General features: G+C 40.2%; 1 protein-coding gene across 1 annotated transcript in view; it reads left to right on the top strand.

Moving 5' to 3' along the window:
* Positions 1-538: 538 nt before the first annotated feature.
* Positions 539-19,574, top strand: part of mrpl11 (mitochondrial ribosomal protein L11) — a 51,906-nt gene continuing 32,870 nt past the window's right edge. The window contains exons 1-3 of the mRNA XM_083914736.1: positions 539-599; positions 8,963-9,040; positions 17,050-17,214. Coding sequence (XP_083770862.1) covers positions 17,092-17,214 — 123 coding nt within the window. The 5' untranslated portion in view covers positions 539-599; positions 8,963-9,040; positions 17,050-17,091. The remainder of the gene's footprint in view (positions 600-8,962; positions 9,041-17,049; positions 17,215-19,574) is intronic.

Below are 19,574 nucleotides of genomic sequence, written 5' to 3'. Positions count from 1 at the left end.
TTGAGAAAGCGGATCAAAATGATCTCGTCATCACTGGAAAACAGAGGAAATCAAATGTATGTACTGTGTGACCTTTAGGGGCTTCTGTAATTTTGTGTCTTTGTTGTCATTTTTTGTCTCTTTGTGGTTATTTTGAGTCTATTTCCAGTCATTAAACATCGATTCATGTTCGTTTTGCATCCCTGTAGTCATTTCTTTTGTCATTTCAGCAATATTTTATGGACCCCTGACTTAATGGACCCCTGGGCCTGTGCCCGGTCGGCCCGTTGGGTAATCCATCCATGGACGGCGTGGTAGTAAAAACTCCCAGAGCAGCTTCTGAATGGTGTGGTTATGTCTTGTCAGCTGTGTGATAGAATAAAGCCACACTGTGGAAACTGAAACCACAAGATTAGGAGTTTAAATTTAACACTAAATCAATTTAGATGTTAAAAGTTGCTGTGTCAACCTCCACCCGCCTCAGTAGCAGCTGCTCCTCCAGCCCAGCAGGGGGCAGCGTTGTTTTCAGCAGCACCAACCCGCAGCCGTGTTCAGTAATCCAACATGTCTGCGCCCTGAAGGATGCGGCTCACGGCGTGAAGGTGCAGGACGAGCGGCAGGTACGGAAACACTGCTCAGTGTTGATTCATAGTGAATAACAAGGCTTCTGTGTCTGGTTTTAATGGTTTAAAGGTGTTTTTCTCCTCTGAGTGTTAATGCGGGGACGTTAAAGGCTGCTGCGCCTTCTGCTCAATGTGACTGTGGACACGAAATGTTGCAGCTGTGCGTCACGCGTAATTTAAAAGACGTGTCTGGGTTTAATTCACATGTTAAAGCTGAGATTAAGCTGCTCATGCATTGTATCAGTGTTATGATTGTGATTCATGGCGTGGTTTTGTTCCTCAGAAGGGAAAAGTCTCAGACAGTCGTCCCTGGTGTTCAGACCTAACCTGGAAGCTATTGTTTTATTCATTTGGATTGTTTTTATTTATGTATTATTATTATAAGTTCATATTTATTATTAATTATATATTTATTATTATTATTATTTTATATTTATTATTATTATTATTTCATATTTATTATTCATTTTATATGTATTATTATTATTATTCATTTTATATGTATTATTATTATTTCATATGTATTATTAATTTATATTTATTATTATTATTGTTATTATTTCGTATTTATTATAATTGTTATTATTTCATATGTATTATTATTATTTATTTATTATTATTAATATTCATTTTACATTGATTATTATTATTTATTTAATATTTATTATTATAATTAATTTTATATGTATTATTATTTCATATGTATTATTCATTTTATATTTATTATTATTATTGGTATTATTTCATATTTATTATAATTGTTATTATTTCATATTTATTATAATTGTTATTATTTCATTATTATTATTTATTTATTATTTATTATTATTATTATTCAGTTTACATTTATTATTATTATCTATTTAATATTTACTATTATAATTCATTTTATATGTATTATTACTATTTATATTATTAGTTTAATATTTATTATTTGTTTCATCTTTAATATTATTATCTCATCTCATCTTCAACTGCTTATCCGGGGTCGGTCGCGGATATTTATTATTATTATTTATTGAATATTTATAATTTATTTAATATTTATTATTATTATTATTTGTTTAATATTTATTATGAGCGGTTCAAATGTACATTCACTTGTCAAATATATTTAAAGAAACAAGATTCACGCAAAAAACAAGCATAGGACATTAGTAGGCAATGGTGATCGATCATATGACCCACTAATGAAAGCACTGATATTTGTGTCTTTGGCGACATTCCCTCCATAGATGACAGTAACACACAAGGCCACGCCCCATTTCAGTGAAAACAAAGTGCTGGCTTTGACTGGCGGTAAATACAAATCCCACCCCTATCTGTCCTGATTTCGCCTGTTTTACATTAACCGACCTGGAAACCTCCTGCAGTGACTAAAGTTAGTCATTGCAGACAGTTATATTACTTTGTTGCCGAGTGATGATCTGCAGCGATGAAATCAAAGAGTTAGTGAATGTTTGTCCAGTTTACTGGAGGAGAAGTAGGTAAACAACCCCACTCCGTGTCCAGAGGTGACCTGCCCACACATTTATTTCTACCTCACTGAATCACCAGGTTATGCGGAACTATGGCAACGATCCCTTTCTCTGTCGTTTTAGTTTAGCTCTGCGAAACAAAACAAACAGCCCCGGCTTTGTCCACCTGAGGTTAAACGAGGGTGAAGATTTACTGTCTCTTACTTACACACACACACACACACACACACACACACACACACACACACTAACAGGCCTAACCTATTCTCACTTTGGACTGTCACGATATCTCACAAATGGAGTTTCTGCGTGATAATTACTTGCTGCGTAATTCAATCAATAATCATTCCATGATTAATTTACTACATCATGACATGAATGCAGCATGCATCTTAAGCACGGTTGTCAAAAAAAGGCTTTTTGGTAGCGTTACTCTGTAACTCTGGCTCTGAAAATCTTCTTTCAAGTCTTCGGCATCGTGGTTTTGCGTATTAGTGCCTATAGAACACTGAGGTCTTCTCCTTTTTGGGAATTATGAAATCGTGAACTTCTAATTTCAGTCTTGTATTAAGGTAAGACGTATAATAGCGACGTGTGTGTGTGTGTGTGTGTGTGTGTGTGGATTCAAGAGGGTAACATACAGGGGATGGACCGGAAGTAGAGAGGTGAATTTGTTTCAATAAAGTTTACAGAAGAGTAAAAAATAAATAAATAACCGTGAACGTGACGAGGGAGGGCTCTGAAAGGACAGGCTCGTCTGCAATTACATCTTACCACCAAAGACGCCGCTAGAAACAAGATATCTAATGTTGCCTTCACGTGAACTGGAAATCACCAGTGCGTTGTGTTCAAGTGCTTTTGTTGTCGTAGTGAAATGAATCGTTGTGGACCCACAGATCCTGACCTGCTAGAATCTACTCTGAGTCCGTAAATCAAACAATAGTGGTATTTTTAAAAAAAAATGTTAACCCATGATATTGAAATTACAAAAACTGACTGCTAACAGCAGCAGAAAACGTTTTATCGTGTGCAATGCTCAACATTCACGACTCTTGGTTGTGCGCCGCCATGTGGAAAAGGTCAAAGGTTATCTCATCTCCGTTACTCTCGTATCAAAATATTCTACGAGCACCCCATTGGAAATTAACATGTGAGGGGGTATTCATGCAATTTTCACATTGGCTTTTGGTATTTACCATATTTTCCATAGGACGATTGTCGATATAATGTAGATGTAATGTTTTGTAATGTTTTTTTGGCATCGGATAAAAAAACAACAATTTATAAAGAAAATAAGACATGAGACACAAAATTGCTGTGCTTAATTTAATATTTATTTAACACTTTTATTGTGGTGTTTAATTTTAGACTCTAACTTGAAGCGTGGTTTTGAAAATGCAACAAACTTTCTGTTGTCGTGGCGACAGCCCCTCAAAGGCTTCACACTTGCTTAGCGTCCCAAATGACAAATCTATCTGTATATCAGCCTAGAACTGGGCACAGACTGTAGGATGTTGCAATATTGTTGTTTAAATCTGTGATGTTAAGATGAAGCTCGAGGTTTATGTGCTTACACTGTACGAGTAAAAGCCCCCGCGGACAGTTCTGGCTCCCGCGGATCCTCCTACTACAAGCAGAGCAAAACAGGTCCTACATGAAAAACCTGCCAAATTTTGAACAGTTTTGCTCATTTCTTTGAGATGTCTTTGCATTTATGTTTTTTTTTGTGGCTGAGCCTCATCTGTCGTCTACATGCGTGCACTAATCAGGATTTATCAATATTTATTTGAGTCAAATCTTCGTTGTCGGCTCGTGTGCTTGTGTTCCCAGGCTGATAAAATCTGATCAAAGAACAACTGCACAGCCTTTTAGCAGCAGATTATCTCAGTGAAATCTCTTAATAAACATTCCCAGAGTAACCTCGCCGTCTTTTGACATCAATTTTTAATGTTATAAATAAATATATTATCTTCTGCTGCACCGACGGGGAAACAAAGGCTTCTCCGTGTATTAGATTTGATTTGTTTACTCGATGAGCACTGGTTTTTTTCTTCTTCCATCTTATAAAACTGAACTGTTTTTATTTTAATACAAATGATAGAAAAGTGTTCTTTTAAAAAGTGGGTTTTTAGATGTTTCTTTGACAAGTCAGCTGATCTAATTCAATTCAATTTTATTTACAGTGCCAAATCATAACAAAAGTTCTCTCAGGACACTTTACAAACTAGGTAAAGACCACACTCTGACTTATTTATGATTTACAGAGACCCAACAATTCCCCCGTAGAGTACGGTGGCAACAAAAACCGTCCCTATAACAGACAGGAACGTCAGACAGACCCAGCTCTGTGGAGGACGGACATCTGTCTGCACCGGAGAGAGGAAGAGAAGGAGAGAGAAAGATAAAAAGGACGTACAGATGGACAGAGAGAGACAGAGACAGACACACTTCCAGTAACTATAATAATATCTATATCTAATGTGAAGGGGGAGATTGTTCCCAGAGTCAGGGTGCAAGGACAGTTTTGGTTTTGTGTTTGGCACGCTGTAGAGCCAACAGGTTTTCATTGGACGACCCAAGCGACTGCTCAAAGTACCAGCTTGGAAATGTTTACAGGAGCGAGGCCATGTGGTGCCTTGTAAGTAATAAAAATGATCTTAAAATCAATCCTGAACTTCACTGGCAGCAGATGAATGCAGCGACGCTAAAATAGGAATTATGTGAGCCTGCTGCTGCATTTGTTCAAGCTGAAGACGTGCCAGGGAAGTTTGACTCCAGTGAACAGGACACGTGTGGGGGGGGAAACCTAAAGGTGTGAATGATACTTTTTAAAATCAATAATAACACTTTCAAGATTCAAGATTTAACATTAAAAGCATCAAATTGATGACTCTAAATCGCCCATAGGTGTGAATGGTTGTCTGTCTCTGTGCGTCTCTATGTGCCCTGTCCTGTCCAGGGTGTACCCCGCTTCACGCCCGATGTCAGCTGGGATCGTAGCTCCAGCCCCCCGTGACCCCGACAGGGACAAGCGGTTGAAGATGAATGAATAAAGCATCAAAAAGAATAGGCTGGACCTTTTAAAAAGACACATTTAGTGAATAGACAAAACAACTAAAGGGAGAGCACAACTGACATCTATGAAGTAACAACAACCTGAAGCAGTAACTGCGAAAATTTAATTTTATCACTTTTGAAAGTTAAAGTTTCTTCTAGTCAGACAAGTTAGTTATATAGTAAGGATGTCCTCTTACCTTTTCTTAGCTGACAGTTTCGGCTGTATTCCAGCCTTCCTCAAAGCTGCTGTTTTCTTCCGGGTATGACGTGATTTATGAAAACAGCAGCTCTGAGGAAGGCTCGAGTACAGCTGTCTAAGAAAAGGTAAGAGGACATCCTTACCATATAACTAACTTTTCTGACTAGAACAAACTTTAACTTTCACAAGTGATAAAGAAGACAGTAGGAATACAATCGATCTATTTAATTTTATATCTCACCTCATCTCATCTTCATCCGCTTATCCGGGGTCAGGTCACGGGGGCAGCAGCTTTAGCAGGGGAACTTCCCTTTCCTGGGCCACATTAACCAGCTCTAACTGGGGGATCCCGAGGCGTTCCCAGGCCAGTGTGGAGATATAAACTCTCCACCTGGTCCTGGGTCTTACCCGAGGCCTCCTCCCAGCTGGACGAGCCTGGAATCTGGAGGAGTAAAAAAAAGAGAGGATTTTTAAATGTGGTGGTACGAGCCTTCTGGTCCGAAGAGTGGATTTTCACTCCTGTCCCATCCGCCTCCCACAACCCCAATCCCAAGAGAATAAAAAAAAATTAAATAGAATGACTAGCATTATGTTCAGTATAAGATAATAGCATGTAGTCTCATTTGAGCTGCATTATAGCGATTTGTCTCCTGACGAAAAATGAAATCGCGACCCATCCTCCTGCGGGAATCCCAGAAACATGTCAGAAAAAAAGTGGAAGCATGCAGGCGTGAAATAAAAAGATAAACATCTCCCACACTGCAGGGCTTATTTACACCTAAGTACGTGTAATAAACAAGGAGACTTTGAAGCTCTGGAGTGTGCAAGCTGCTTTGTTTTGTATTTCTATAGCAGTGTTTCACCTGTGTCTTTGCCTGGGACTCCTCATAAAGGCTGTTTGTCTGTGAGTAGTGAGGAGTTCAGTGGACGGGTGTGTTTTCCCCTCGCAGCGTTGAAAAAAACGCTTGGCACAGAGATCGGAGCACAGTCAGGAAAATAAACTTAATCTTGTGTAGCTCCATTTTTTCGGTTGAAAGCACCAGTGTGCTCTGCGTGGTAAATGCCTGAGTGGTTTAAATATTTGAGAGAACATCAGTGACAAAAGATTTCCCATCTCGTGTTTCAGTGTTTAAAAGAACCGTTTGAGCTCTGACTTTTCGCTTCACGCAGATTTCTGGATTTTTATGTCTTTGTATTCTGGAGCGATTCATGTTCAACCGCAGACCGTGTCTCTACCAATTTAACCACCCACCCACCCGCACGGTTGAAATCATACCTCCCCAGTATTGTGGATATAATGTCCAGCTGTAGCAGGAGCCCAGGCCCAGGGCGGGCAGATGGCTCCAGAGTTCAGAGAGTTTACTGTCACGTTCTGGCTGCAGTCACAGTTGGCTTACTGTTTCTGAGCTGTAGTTCTGAAGGCTGGATTTTATAATGTCACAGCCTTGTGTGTCCACGTTGCCTAGAGATGATGCCTCTCACTGTGTGCGTGCGTGTGTGTGTGTGTGTCTGTGTGTGCGTGTGATCATCTAAATCTGTGACTGCGATGCTTTTCTTCCTCTCCTTGCATTGCTTGTTTATGTGTTGATGCTGAAAATCAGCCTCAACATAAAGAAGTTTAATGATGTTGTGAGCAATGGAAATTGCTTTTTGCTCCTTTTTTTTTTTTTTTTGCACATCCAGGCTTTTAAGTCATGTATCCAGGCTTCACATTCAACATATCCTGTTGTGAATCAGAAGAGCGTCTAATGACACACTAGTCTGTTATTTTCATGTGCTTTATGCTCAGAATCAGACCATCACACAAGCCGCAACGCCAAATTGTACCAGAGATACCTCATATTTATTCTAGATATCTACCATTACATCACTTTAAAAACATCTCAGGAATGGCAAGGAATTATGCTGATATATTTTTTTTCATTAAATATGTATTTAAAGAGCATAGTATGCTTTTAACAACAGGGAATATTCTGAAGTTTAAAAAACGATTTTAAGTTTATTATCTTAGAAATAATACTTTTACCGTAAAAGGAAAATTCAACCATGTTTTTAGACTGCAAACCATCGTACATGAAATTGTTACTGCATATATATATATACATATATATATATATATAAATATATAAATATATAATTAAATGCATCATTAACAATGCATCTTTAACAACATTGAACATATCCTGTCACTAGTCTCTTTTCATGTGCTTTTTGCTCAGATTCAAGGGTGGAAAAAGACGACTACAGAACATCACACTGGCCGCAACGCCAAATTGTACCGGGGGCGTAAAGGTGCCCTTGCTCAGACCAGACTTTACAATTGGCCTTTATTTCATGCCATGATCTTATCACGGTGACAAAATCTGTCCGCAGACAGACATATAACTGTCAAAGTACTCAGACTTCCTCTTAGTACCCACTGCATCCTGGACCACATTTTGCCATTAACACACACACACACACGCACGCACGCACGCACGCACGCACGCACGCACGCACGCACACGCAAAATATATCAGAAGATGATCTGAACAGAGTGCTGCTGTTTTCCCTTTTTTTGTATATCTCAGGTTCCTTCTCAATCTCTGCATCTGCTGAGGTGTCTTTGTTGTGTTTTGTTGCCTTTTCAGATTTATTTCAAGTACAGGCAGTTTGTTTGGGCGTAAGGGGAATGTTATTCAGGAGAGCCGGTAAAGAAAACAGCCTCTCTGGGATTTGATCACAGGCAGGCTCAGATAATACATGCAGGGAGTTTAGATTGGGAGTCATCACTATTCAAGTACAAGGTCCTGGTTTGAATCCAGGCTGCAGTGATGGGAAGGCATCAGCTGCTTCAGCACTAAAACGGTGCAGAGGGCGAATGGCTGCCGCCCTCATTAACCGTCTTGCACGGTGCCTGCTTGACAACTGGAAGACAAGTTAACTGATTATAATCATAGACACGGTGTAAAACACTGTGGTAGCCTCTGTCACGTCAGCCACAGCTTTCTGTAGAGCAAGTGTGAAGCTCAGTGTGGGCAACCCCGGCCGTCGTCATCTTGCCTGACACCGCCTGTCTCCTGGCTTATCAAAAAAAAAAATGAGAGGAGAGGTGGAGCTGAGGAAAGGTGGGGTTCACCCGTCACTCAAAGCAGCCGCGTCCTTCATTACGCGTAACATTAAGCCTTGATATAATGTAAAAGGGTGAGTTAAATATATATTCACCCCCTGTACAGTTCTCACAAACAGGGAAATTCGCCGTAGAGACCAAAGACCGCTTTAGTACCAGGCTGTTAACACGTTTACTTCTGCTGTAAAGTTTCGCATTTTAACATGAGGGTCTGTGGGAACTGACCTCAAGTGGTCATTCAAGTTTGCAGCTTGCAGTTTTTGGCACTTCCGCATTGGCTTCATTTTGCAGCATTACGAGTGTACGGACCTTCCAAACATTACACACATGTGACCGGCTCACAGTTGGCGCTGGAGTTTATACCAGAGGTGCTGGATGAGGAAGTAGTCAGGGCTCTGTGCAGGAAAACCCTTTCCAACCTTTATTGTCAGTTTTCAAGCAAAAACGGCAACATTTGATGTTTCCAGCTTTCTGAATGTGAGGATTTGATGCTGTTTTCTTCCCTCTTACATTACAGATATTTGAACATCTTTGGGTTCTGGGCTGAAACAAAAGAGTTGAAGACAACATCTTGAGATCTGGGAAATTGTGACAGGTAGGTTTCACTTTTTTCAAACATTTTAAACAATTCATTTATAATTCCCCAAAATAACTCACAGATCAGTCACTAAAGAAATGCAGAAGAGGCTTTCATTTTGTAGCATGAGGACTCACATTCTGCTCTGGTGGATCACTTTGAGGTTAAGGGCCTTGCTCAAGGGCACCTCGTCATTGCCCAGGTAATATTAGACAACAACAGAGGCAGATAAAAGTCACTTTCTCTCAAGCAGAAAAAAACTGTCCCACAAGCAATCAAGCATTAGATCACAGCTTTAGCAGTCACAACGTTTGTGTTATTTTCTTTTATTGTCATTGTGTTTAACATTGTGCTGTACTTATAAAGTTATAGTTCAAGACAGATTCAATTTCATTGCTTTGGTAATACTTTTGAAGGAAAACAGGCTGCAACAGATCATTTCATTGATTACATGACGATCTGTTTGGTCATCATCATCATCAGTGTTTCCTGTCTCTGTCTCTGTCTCTTTATATCACCACTACATTACTTTGTTTATTTATTAATTGTTTACTGTAACTATCTGCTGATACACTTACTGTGCTTTAGGACATGCTGCTACATTTCACTGTGGTTTACTGTCACTTACTTAAGTACGAAATGCTGCTACACTCCACTGTGCCATACTGTCACTTAGTTCTGTAGGACATGCTGCTACATTTTTATCATTTTTAACACTTATAACTTATCGCTCCTTCTCACTTATTTAGTTTGTACTTATTTTATTTCAATCTGCTGCTAAACTGCACGCTGCGTATTGTTGTATATTGTATAAACCTACGCTTAACCATGACGTCTGTTGCACTCTGTCACACTTAGTTCATTGCTTGATTTATTTTACGTTAGCTTTATTTTGATTTGATTTATGTTTATGCTTATTGTTACTCTGATCCTTTTCCGCCTTCGTATTGAAACTGTTGCACAATAATTTCCCTCGGGATAATTAAAGCTTCTTGAATCTTGAATCTTGAATCTTGAATCCTAAAGTCTTTTAAATGTCCGGTTTTGTCCTCAAGTCAAAGATATTCATTTTACTGTCACGGGAGGAAAGAAACCAGAAAATGTTCACATTTAAGAAGCCGTAATCAGAGAAATTTCACTCTTTTTAAAAAAAATAAAAACGACTCATCAATTATCAAAGTAGTGGACGATTTAAAGTATCTCTTGACAACTAATCAAATAGTCTTTGCAGCTCTGATGTGAGAAGTGAAACGAGGCATTGTATAATGATGTTTTGGACTGTAAAACTTGCTGAACACTAAAAATGTTCACCCTCCAGCTTTGATTAATATTTTTGGCACAAATTAAATGTCTCTGCAGCGAAAGAGCATCAGCTTAAATGTGAAATATGAATATAAAGTGGTAATAACTTCATCAGAATACATTTTTACCCCCAAGGTAATTGCATGCTGACAATTTAATGTGAAGCGGTTCTTGACACTTATGTTGTTGTTACAGACTAATTAAATCGGGTGTTACATTAAACCGTTTCAGGTAACATTTGTTTATTCTAGATGGTGTTGGAGACGTCGAGGTGTTCAGTCTCGTAATGCACAGATCGGCTCAGAGCTCGCAGACCTGTGGATTCGGGGCCGGGTTAAATCTGGTCATGCAAGTTCCTCTTTTCGCTCTTTTGGGATCATTCAGACTCTTCTCGAGTTCTTCGTTTTATTTGACTGGCCTTTAGCACTTGGCATTCAGCGATCAATAGCTCCAGGCCGGAGTTTGACGGGCTGAATACTAATGCGGTGGAACAGCATTGGCATATGACCGGCGCTCTGTAACTTTACATCTCACGATATCTTTTAATCTTATCGAGAGCGTCCCATGTGACTCACTGAATCATCACAGCCCAGCAGATTTGTTCTGTTTGGTCGCTGCATTACGTTCATCGATTACAGTTAATCTGCAGCTCCTAATTCATAACGCGGTGCCGTCTAAACAAAACAAATACTGCACGCCAGAGTTCCCCCCGCTGCCTGTGAAGGTCCTTCCTGTGCTGTTTATTGTGCTGTCAACAGAAATGGGTCATCTCGTATTCAAGGACTCCAGTCAGTTATTGTGTCTCTAATGGCGTTCAAACTTTTCTGCAAAGAGGTGCAGAAACATGAAATTGCTATTATACTTTTTTCTATACCTGCGTCCAGGGACTTCTGCTCGTGTCCGGGGTCGTTTATCTTTATTTGGCGGCAGGTTCCTGTAGCGGTGACACAGGCCGTCTCCGAAGTCACACACACGTGTCGCTGAAGTGTACCGCGTTCTTATTGTGAATTAACCTCTCAGATAAAAGTCAAATGTAAAGGTGAATGCCACCACTAGATGGACCGCCGCACTAAGAGTTGAATAAAAACCGTTTGTCACTTTTCCTTTTGATTTCAAAGAATCCTGATCGTGGTTTCTTTTGGGAAATGGGCTCTGACAAGTTTTATCTCTTTAAAGAGATGGAGATAAAGGACGAGTGTATCGGGTGATGAGACTTCAGGTCTTATCACAAAATTCGGGACAAGAAATATGTATCAAGCGACGGATCACACATCTTAAACGTAATGTAGGATAGACGCTTATATCGACTAAATCATCTTAATTAAGGCTGAACAATCGGCTCAGCTGTAAATATGATGTTATCGCCGCACATGGAGAACAGCAGGACACTAAGTAAATTAGGAAAATGGAAAGCACTGCTGCACAGGTGCACAAAATGAGGATTTTTATCACCCACTACCATCACAGCGCGTCATGGTGGAGCAGGGGCTCAGACAAATACTAAATAGAGAATTATTAGTTCTGAGGTTGGGTATAAAATGCAAAACAGAGCGTATTTCCTTCTCTTTCCAAAAGTGTAACTGAACTTATGTTATTTAAAATAACAGAAGCAAGAATTGAATTTTTCTTTCTGTTTCTTGAGGAATTTTAAGGAAAGAGGAAAAGCTGTAGCTGCGGTACATGGACAATATTTCCTCAACCCAATGAGAATCCAACTAAACTCGTTTACACTGAAGATAAATAAAGTGATCGGATAAGATGTGTGTTTAACTTTACGTGCCCCGAGGTATTTAATTAAGATATGACTTTTTCTGACATTCTGCCCGCTGTGAAGCCGCTGAACTGCAAGAAATATACCAGAAGAAGCTTTTCCCCACAACTTTGAGAAAATTAAGTTGATACATGGACTATAGAAGGAGAATAAGGGTTTTTAGACGTGGTCGATAGTTCAGTGGCTTGCAGCTCAAGCCTTCTCAAGCCTTTCGACCAATTGAGGCGTTCAGCTTGGCAAACAATTTTATTCGGACCGAATATAATGATTGGTCAGACTTTTATCAGAAACATATATGAATTTAATATGTTTGAGATCCTACACCAGGTTGATTTCTTTTACATTTAGTGTGCCATACGCTTTCAGGAGAAAAGTGTAAGTGTAAGTAAGAATTGCTTTATAAGTTATCAAAGGTTTACATCAGGGTTTTGGCGACCTGTTAATTTTTTCCAACCAGCCACCGTCAGTCCAGCATCCGGCGATTGGTGATATGTGTTCGCCCAGGTGCATGTGCAGCGGCGATATGATGACCGAAAGCTCATGTCTCACTTCCAGTGGGGATTCCCAGTAATTAATAAACAAAAGAAACTCACCAACTGTAAGGTTATATTCTACATCACTTATTACACTTAAAAATAAAACCATACACCTTCTGAATTCAAGTTTAAGTTAAGGCACTAGCTTAATTAGCTCGTTAAAACTTTTCACTGTTCCAATAATCATAACCTCTGGTGTGGTTGAAATAAATCCTTAATTCACAGAGTGAGATGTGGAAATGTGCCGTCTCTAAGCGCTGTTTTTTCCAGCTGCCTGATGAACAGCTGACTGACTCTGTGGAGGCAGACCATTGAATCAGGAAAACTTAGTTTACACCTCCCCTGTACGGATCAAGACAGTCTCTTCCAATTGAGATGGTTACCAGAGGCACTTTTATTCTTATTGGGTTATTATTCTTTTATTAGGGTTCATGTAAACACTGAATATTTAAACACTGAATATTTAAACACTGAATATTTAAACAAGATTTTATGGTACTGCTCAGTAGTTGTTGACATATTTCTGTCTTAAAGCAATTCTTACCCTTCTGGCATTTTTACACTTTTCTTTTGTAATCTTAAAATGCTCCTAATGAGCGTATGTCACACTAACATGTACAAGAAATCCACCAGGAAACTCATAAAATTATTTGCAGAGCTTCCTGCCTGTCATCCGTCACTCCATTTCACTTGCGCTGCTCCTGCTGCGTTCAAGTGCCATGGGAAGTCCGAAGTTTTGGACCTCCAGCTTGACAAAGTGCCCTTGAATGCCTGTCAAAGTGGAACCTCCTACTATCTAACTTCATGGTAGGTCGATCTCCCTTGAATAGTTGGAGGTTCCACTTTGACAGGCATTCCAGTGCACTTTGCCTAACTGGAGGTCCGAAACTTCGGACTTCCCATGGCACTAGAAACGCAGCAGATTTCAGGCAGGGGGAAGAGGGTGGGACTTTGGAGGGAACCGCTGAGAGGCTTGCAAGAAAGTTAAGAATTGCCTTAAGTGGGGAACTGGCCAGCCGACATTGCCTTCCCTCAAGCTGCAGACTCCGTGGCTAAAACTGATACGTACAAAATAGTTATAACTCTGGTGATAATCGATAAGCTAACATTCAGCAAATAACTGAATTAATCGGCAAGTCAGCATTACTATTATTATTGCTGTAGTCTGGTGGGCATGAGTCCCCTCAGTCCTTCAAAGACTTATTGGGGACTTAAGGAAAAGCTGAAGATAAAACAACCACATGTGCTCCGATAGAAGTGAAATGTGGAAAATCTTCAATGCTGCGTTCGTGCTCAAATTAATCTTTTTCAGAGTGTTAATTTGATGAGATTCTAATCTTCGATTCTTCATTTCATGTGGCGGCACAGATTTGTTATTAAAAATAAACTATTTGACTTCATTTCATTCACCAATTCTCTTTTAATTTAGCGGATGAAGATAAGAAAACAGTCGACGTGTATCGGAGCTTATTGAACCCAATTATATTCTGTGCTGTTGCAGGTACAAAGCCTGAACCCGCTGAGAAATCAATTAGTATTCAGCTTATATTTCATCACACTGCAGTAAAAAGATATGAAATATAAAAAGAGAAGAAGAAGAAGACATGATTTCCTCCATGCTGAAAGTGTAATTTATATCGAAGACGGTCTGGGGGAAGGACGTTTCTTCCATTTTTCTACCGTGCTGTTTCAAAGGAGATCAAATCTGTAACTTGAACTGTAAATAAATAACTGATTAAGGGAATCCATTGATGTTGGCGACTGTTTGACTGGTCTCCTTTAATGAGACCAAAGAGAGTCTAATAGCCTAAACAACAAAACAGCAGTGGGCTCCACCAGTGCAGTTAAAGGCCCATCTTTTAATAGCAAAGTGACTCATTTCTTTAATCAAAGTCAGCTTCATCCTTGAAGTGCGGTCGGTGGTGATTACGCTGAAACATGCCGCAGAAGCTGCCGTTTACAGTTGCATGAAAACCTGAATGAAATTTCACACGTTTTATAACGAACAGGTGATTAAAGATGTAATGAGTTTTTTGAGGCGTCTTATTTCCGATGATCCTTTCACAACAGTTTATGCGGACTGCTGCACATTATAATGACAGGTGGGATGTTTTTTTCCCCCCCAGCTTTTCCCCCGTGTGCTCAGTTTTATTGACATGTTTACCTCCGTCAAAGATGTTGTGTTTCCATCCCGGGTACTTTTTCCTGACAGGCAGCTGGAGAGATATCCTCGACAGATCTGCTCGGATTTGGAGTTTTGGACTGGTGGTGATTTATTAACCGGAATGACACCAGAGACTTGATGCCAAACACTAATGGAATAATTGCAAGGACAAGAAATGCATAAACTGAAAATGTCAGGACACCGTGGGGTGCAACAACAGTTCTGGTCCAACATATGTAGTGTTTTTTCTCCTCCTCCTCCTCCTCCTCCTCCTCCTCATTAGGCTGTAACGTAAGCGCTGGCTCTGTGGCATTATCCAGCATGTTTGAAGAAAATGCTTTTTACGCCACAACTCCACACATCCCAAATACAAATTGCTCTTTCTGTGTACTGCGTGTTATTGACGACACTGTTGACAGTAATTGCTGTAGGAATGTAACATTCAGCCCTAAAGAGCAGCTCAAATTTGTGTCTGTTCCTTTCAAATTACTGCGGCTTTGATTTGATTATTCACAGCAAAACGTTCACCCAGCTCTGATTGAGGCTTATTGTGCAGCCTTGAACCATGTTTCCTGCCGCTGCACAGTTAATGCTTCTTTATTCCATGACTCTAATGTAAATTCAGCTGCGTGAAACGTACCGTCGGCGCGGTTGTGGAGCCTTATGTAGGTCAATTCTTCTCCAGCGTTCCCTGCTTGCCCTTGTGATGAGTGATTTCATTTTGCCCGAGAACGGAGGTTTTATTATTCATACTCCAGCAGAGATTGGAGTTGCGGCGCATTAAAGCATGACGTTGTCATTCCCCCACTCGCACAACCGTTATTCCCTTTGCCCCAAATTGGAATTAAACCCAACATTTGATGCTCGCCCTAATTGTTTTTCTCTCGCAGTCGCAAAACTCCAGTTAAGCCTCGTCTCTCTGGACGTACAGTATGTCATTTTATTGGTTGATATTTTTCGTAGCGCCCTTAAAAGTGCTGTATTAGTTATTTTTCTGCAGCTTGCCAGTAAACGATTCATGAGTCTTATCTGTCCATTGTTTGATAATAGAAGTGGGGTTTCTCACTTGAGATTTAATGCAAAGTGGATTCGGCATTTTCTAACTGACTCCAAAATTGATCTGAACTGCGGCACGACTTTTTCTACAATGAAGCACCTGAACACATTAGGTGAGTAGCGTGAAATTGACCTCTGAAATTCAGCCGCGGATGAGACTTACATTCTAAAGACAGCTATTGAATTCACACTAAATGGATTCTATTTGGGACTCTTTCTGCAGTATGCGTATCACCTTAATGCCCTAAATATTGCTTCATGTTGGCTGCGCTTTAACGGCTGCTGGATAATCAGCAGCGCGGATAGAATCACAACTTTTCTTGGGAGCAGTTACTCCCCCGTTTGTTGCTCTAAAGCAGCGTGAGGTCCCATATATCTTTCGGTACCGTCTCTTCTGTTGATCTAATTGGATACCCTCTGTTGCCTACAATGAATCATCGCTGGACCTCTTCCCTCCCGTCAAGTACTTATTTTTTATTGAATGCAGGGTTCCCTTGAATCACGAGGCTCAACCTTAAAACGTGTATTTGTCCCTTGCCTCCAGTCATTGATCTTTTCTTTTTTTTACAGCTGTGTCAGTATCACTTTTATTCCAGCAGAGGATTATAGGGTTGCTTTTATGTGCCTCTGCCTCCCCAGAGTAAAGCTGGCGAGTTCAGGCCATTCTCCCCACTAAACTAATTGACTCCTAATTTGGCAAATGCATTTTAAGGTGGAATGAAAAAGCTGACCCCTCTTTGCGTTTAAATGTGGGGATGCCACTTCCACCCCTCCTCCGTGTATTAGTATTGTTACTTATCCCTCCTCTGCCCTCTGCGTTTGACCTCTACTGGTGCAGGGGGAGCTCTGCTGCAGCACAGGCAGATTAGTGGTGTCACATCTGAAACAGAGGTGAGGAGATGGAGGCGTTTTGGCATGCGCCCCGTGATTTTTTTGGGAGAGAAGCCTCGACGTGGCGAGCATCCACTGCTGATCCACACTGCAAACACCTCCATGAAAGTGGCTCTCGCTGAGCCGATCGAAGGCAAAGATTTTTTTAATTACTCGCCTGTTGCCGTGTGGAAAGGCACAGGTTTCGCCTGTGGGGTGTCTGTATCGATTTGAGTGTATGATGTTTTAATGAGCCCGGCGTGTAAATGATTTGTTGCACTTGTGTATTCATGAAAAGCTAATTTGTTTGTTTTTCTTCTCTTCTCAGTGGATGGATTCTCAGTTGACTCGGAGGCAGATTTAAGGCAGAATGTCAAAGATCTCAAAGGCAGCCAAGGCTGTGAAGAAATTAGATGTCAACCACGTAATCCGGACTATAGTGAGGTCAGGACAAGCAGCCCCTGGACCCCCCCTGGGCCCCGTCCTGGGACAGGTAAAATATCTTCCATCTGTTCGCTCCGAGTCCTCCGCAGTGTTAACTTTATTACAGGAGCAGAGCTTCATGTTATCAGCTGACCTCCTGCACACAGCTCTCAACCTGCTCCTTCCCTATTTTCACTTTGATAGTAGTGAGGGGAATTGATAAGGTTTCATTGATATTGATGCAGCTTAGCGGTCTGAGTCTTAATCGATTCCCTTAATGCTTCCTGATCAGCTTCCTGTGTGTTAAAAACGTAGTTCTACACAGTTTTTTATCGTCAAGGCAACTGTACTGTAAAAATCTAAGCCTGTCTGTGTGGCTCCAAGGTTATTATAACGCCACGCTTTGGGCTGTTTCTTGCTCTTCCTCCGCCATGACTCCTTCCAGAGTTGTGGAGATACAACACCAGAATCAGAAAGGCCTCTGATACTCTGCGTCTGGTGGCTCTTTGTTCAGAGGCTAAAAGTCCGACTGACCTGAGCCTCTCCCTTTCTCTCTCTCTCTCCAATTTCCTGTCGACCTCCAGCTTTACTGTCTGAATAAAGGCACAAAAGGCCAAAATAATATTTACTTTTACTTACAATAATTTATATATGTTCTTTAATTTCTCTGCATGTATTTGTTCACATTTTAAGGGTTTAACCTGAGCCAGGACGTACAGCATTGATAGCAATTATATCACTTCCATACAGGGTTAGATGTATACTGTATATGTTTATTTTTTTAGCGTATCGGATCGATACTCATTTGGCCAATAATCAATTTCAGGAATCTGTATAGGGAAGGAAAAAATAGTACTGGAACATGTCTATGTCCTTCTTGTTGTAAGTTTCCAGCAGCGTAGACACACGAGTTTGACGTTTTTATATATTAATTATATATAATATATATAACTATTTGACAAAGTTACGGTTCCAACTTGTTCCGTGTTATTAAGTGGCACTTGTTTTCTGTTCCCATCCCTTTTCACTAATCCCACAGCTACCTCTGTCTCCTCAGCCACCTCATCGTACATCTCCTTTCACAACCGTATTCATAGTCCCATTCTTATTCTGGTCGCGCAGCTCCATTGTGCACCGTGCAGGGGGGTGCCACTCTCTGCCTTTGTCTGCAACTATTTCCTCACAGTTTCCAGGGCCAAAGACACTAACACCTCCATCCCCAGCAGCTGTCCTTACACATTAGCATCACTCTTTTACAAGCCAGCCGATGAAATGGGATTGAACCTGTGAAGGTTTTGTCTTAAATTCTTGTATACTTCTCTCTGCTTCAGTGGCTCCTGAGAGACAGCCGAGGTTGTCTTGTTTTTTTTTTTAGCGCTCAGGGATGCACCACTACAAACCTTTTCACCACTACCTATTCTTCCTACTAGAAAGATTTATGAATTGGTTCGTATGATAATAAAAAAGTGAGTAAGTGGATAAAAGATAGCTGAGGCTGAATTATTTTTGACCGTAAATAAAACCATCCGTCCGTAACTTCACTGCTGAGGCTCTCTTCATTAACCTCCTCTTCTGTTTATATTGTTTTAGATCTTTACTGTAAAAGTTATATTTTAATTGACACCATAAAATTATAATGTGCTCTCTCCTTAATGGCCACTCAGCTGTTTAACTTTGATTGTCCTTTGCTAGATTGAATGAAAGCCACCCTATGGCTCGTTCTGTACATATAAATGATCCAGTTAGACTCTGTAATGGACGGTGCTCATCAGCCCTGAATGCTGTTGGAAACCAGATCAATTCTCAAAGTTAATCCATCTCTGTGACTAAAGGGCGACATTCGGAGAGAGGAGAAATGGAAAAGTGAGCGAAAACTGGCAGAGAACAGCTCCACGCGATTAATAATGTCAGGAAAAAGCAAATGTTTAAATGTCAGAGAGGAGTTAAATGATGTGAAAACATCATGTTTCTCTTATCTGACATCGGGTGTAACGGTGTCATTCCTCTATGCTTTTGTTCACAGTGATATCGTCTGCTGTCACCAGCTGCACAGAATAAACTACAACAGAAAATCAGTTCATTACTGGAGAAATCTGAGCTCCCTGTCAGACTTAGATTTAGATTTAGTGCTAAAAAAGCAGTAGTTTTAACTCCTTTCAAACACATTTCTCTATTCTCTGTGTTGCTCCGCACATCCGTTTATCATTTGTACCATTGCGTTCACATATCGGGGCTAAAACATGTCCTTTTAATGAGTAATTTGATGATTATTTTTATAGATTAACTAATTCATTCTTCGTTTTATTACTTCAAATAAAATAAAAAAACAGCCAGAAACCAGAATTATTCAGTTTAGAAGGAGATGAAACAGAACGGCAGCGGTTCCTCACATTTGAGAATCAGGAAACACCACGAGGGCGTTTTTCACTT

Source organism: Echiichthys vipera (assembly GCF_963691815.1).
Source record: "Echiichthys vipera genome assembly, chromosome: 6".
In the NCBI taxonomy this organism is placed as follows: domain Eukaryota; kingdom Metazoa; phylum Chordata; class Actinopteri; order Perciformes; family Trachinidae; genus Echiichthys; species Echiichthys vipera.
This window is presented reverse-complemented; position numbering and strand designations above follow the sequence as displayed.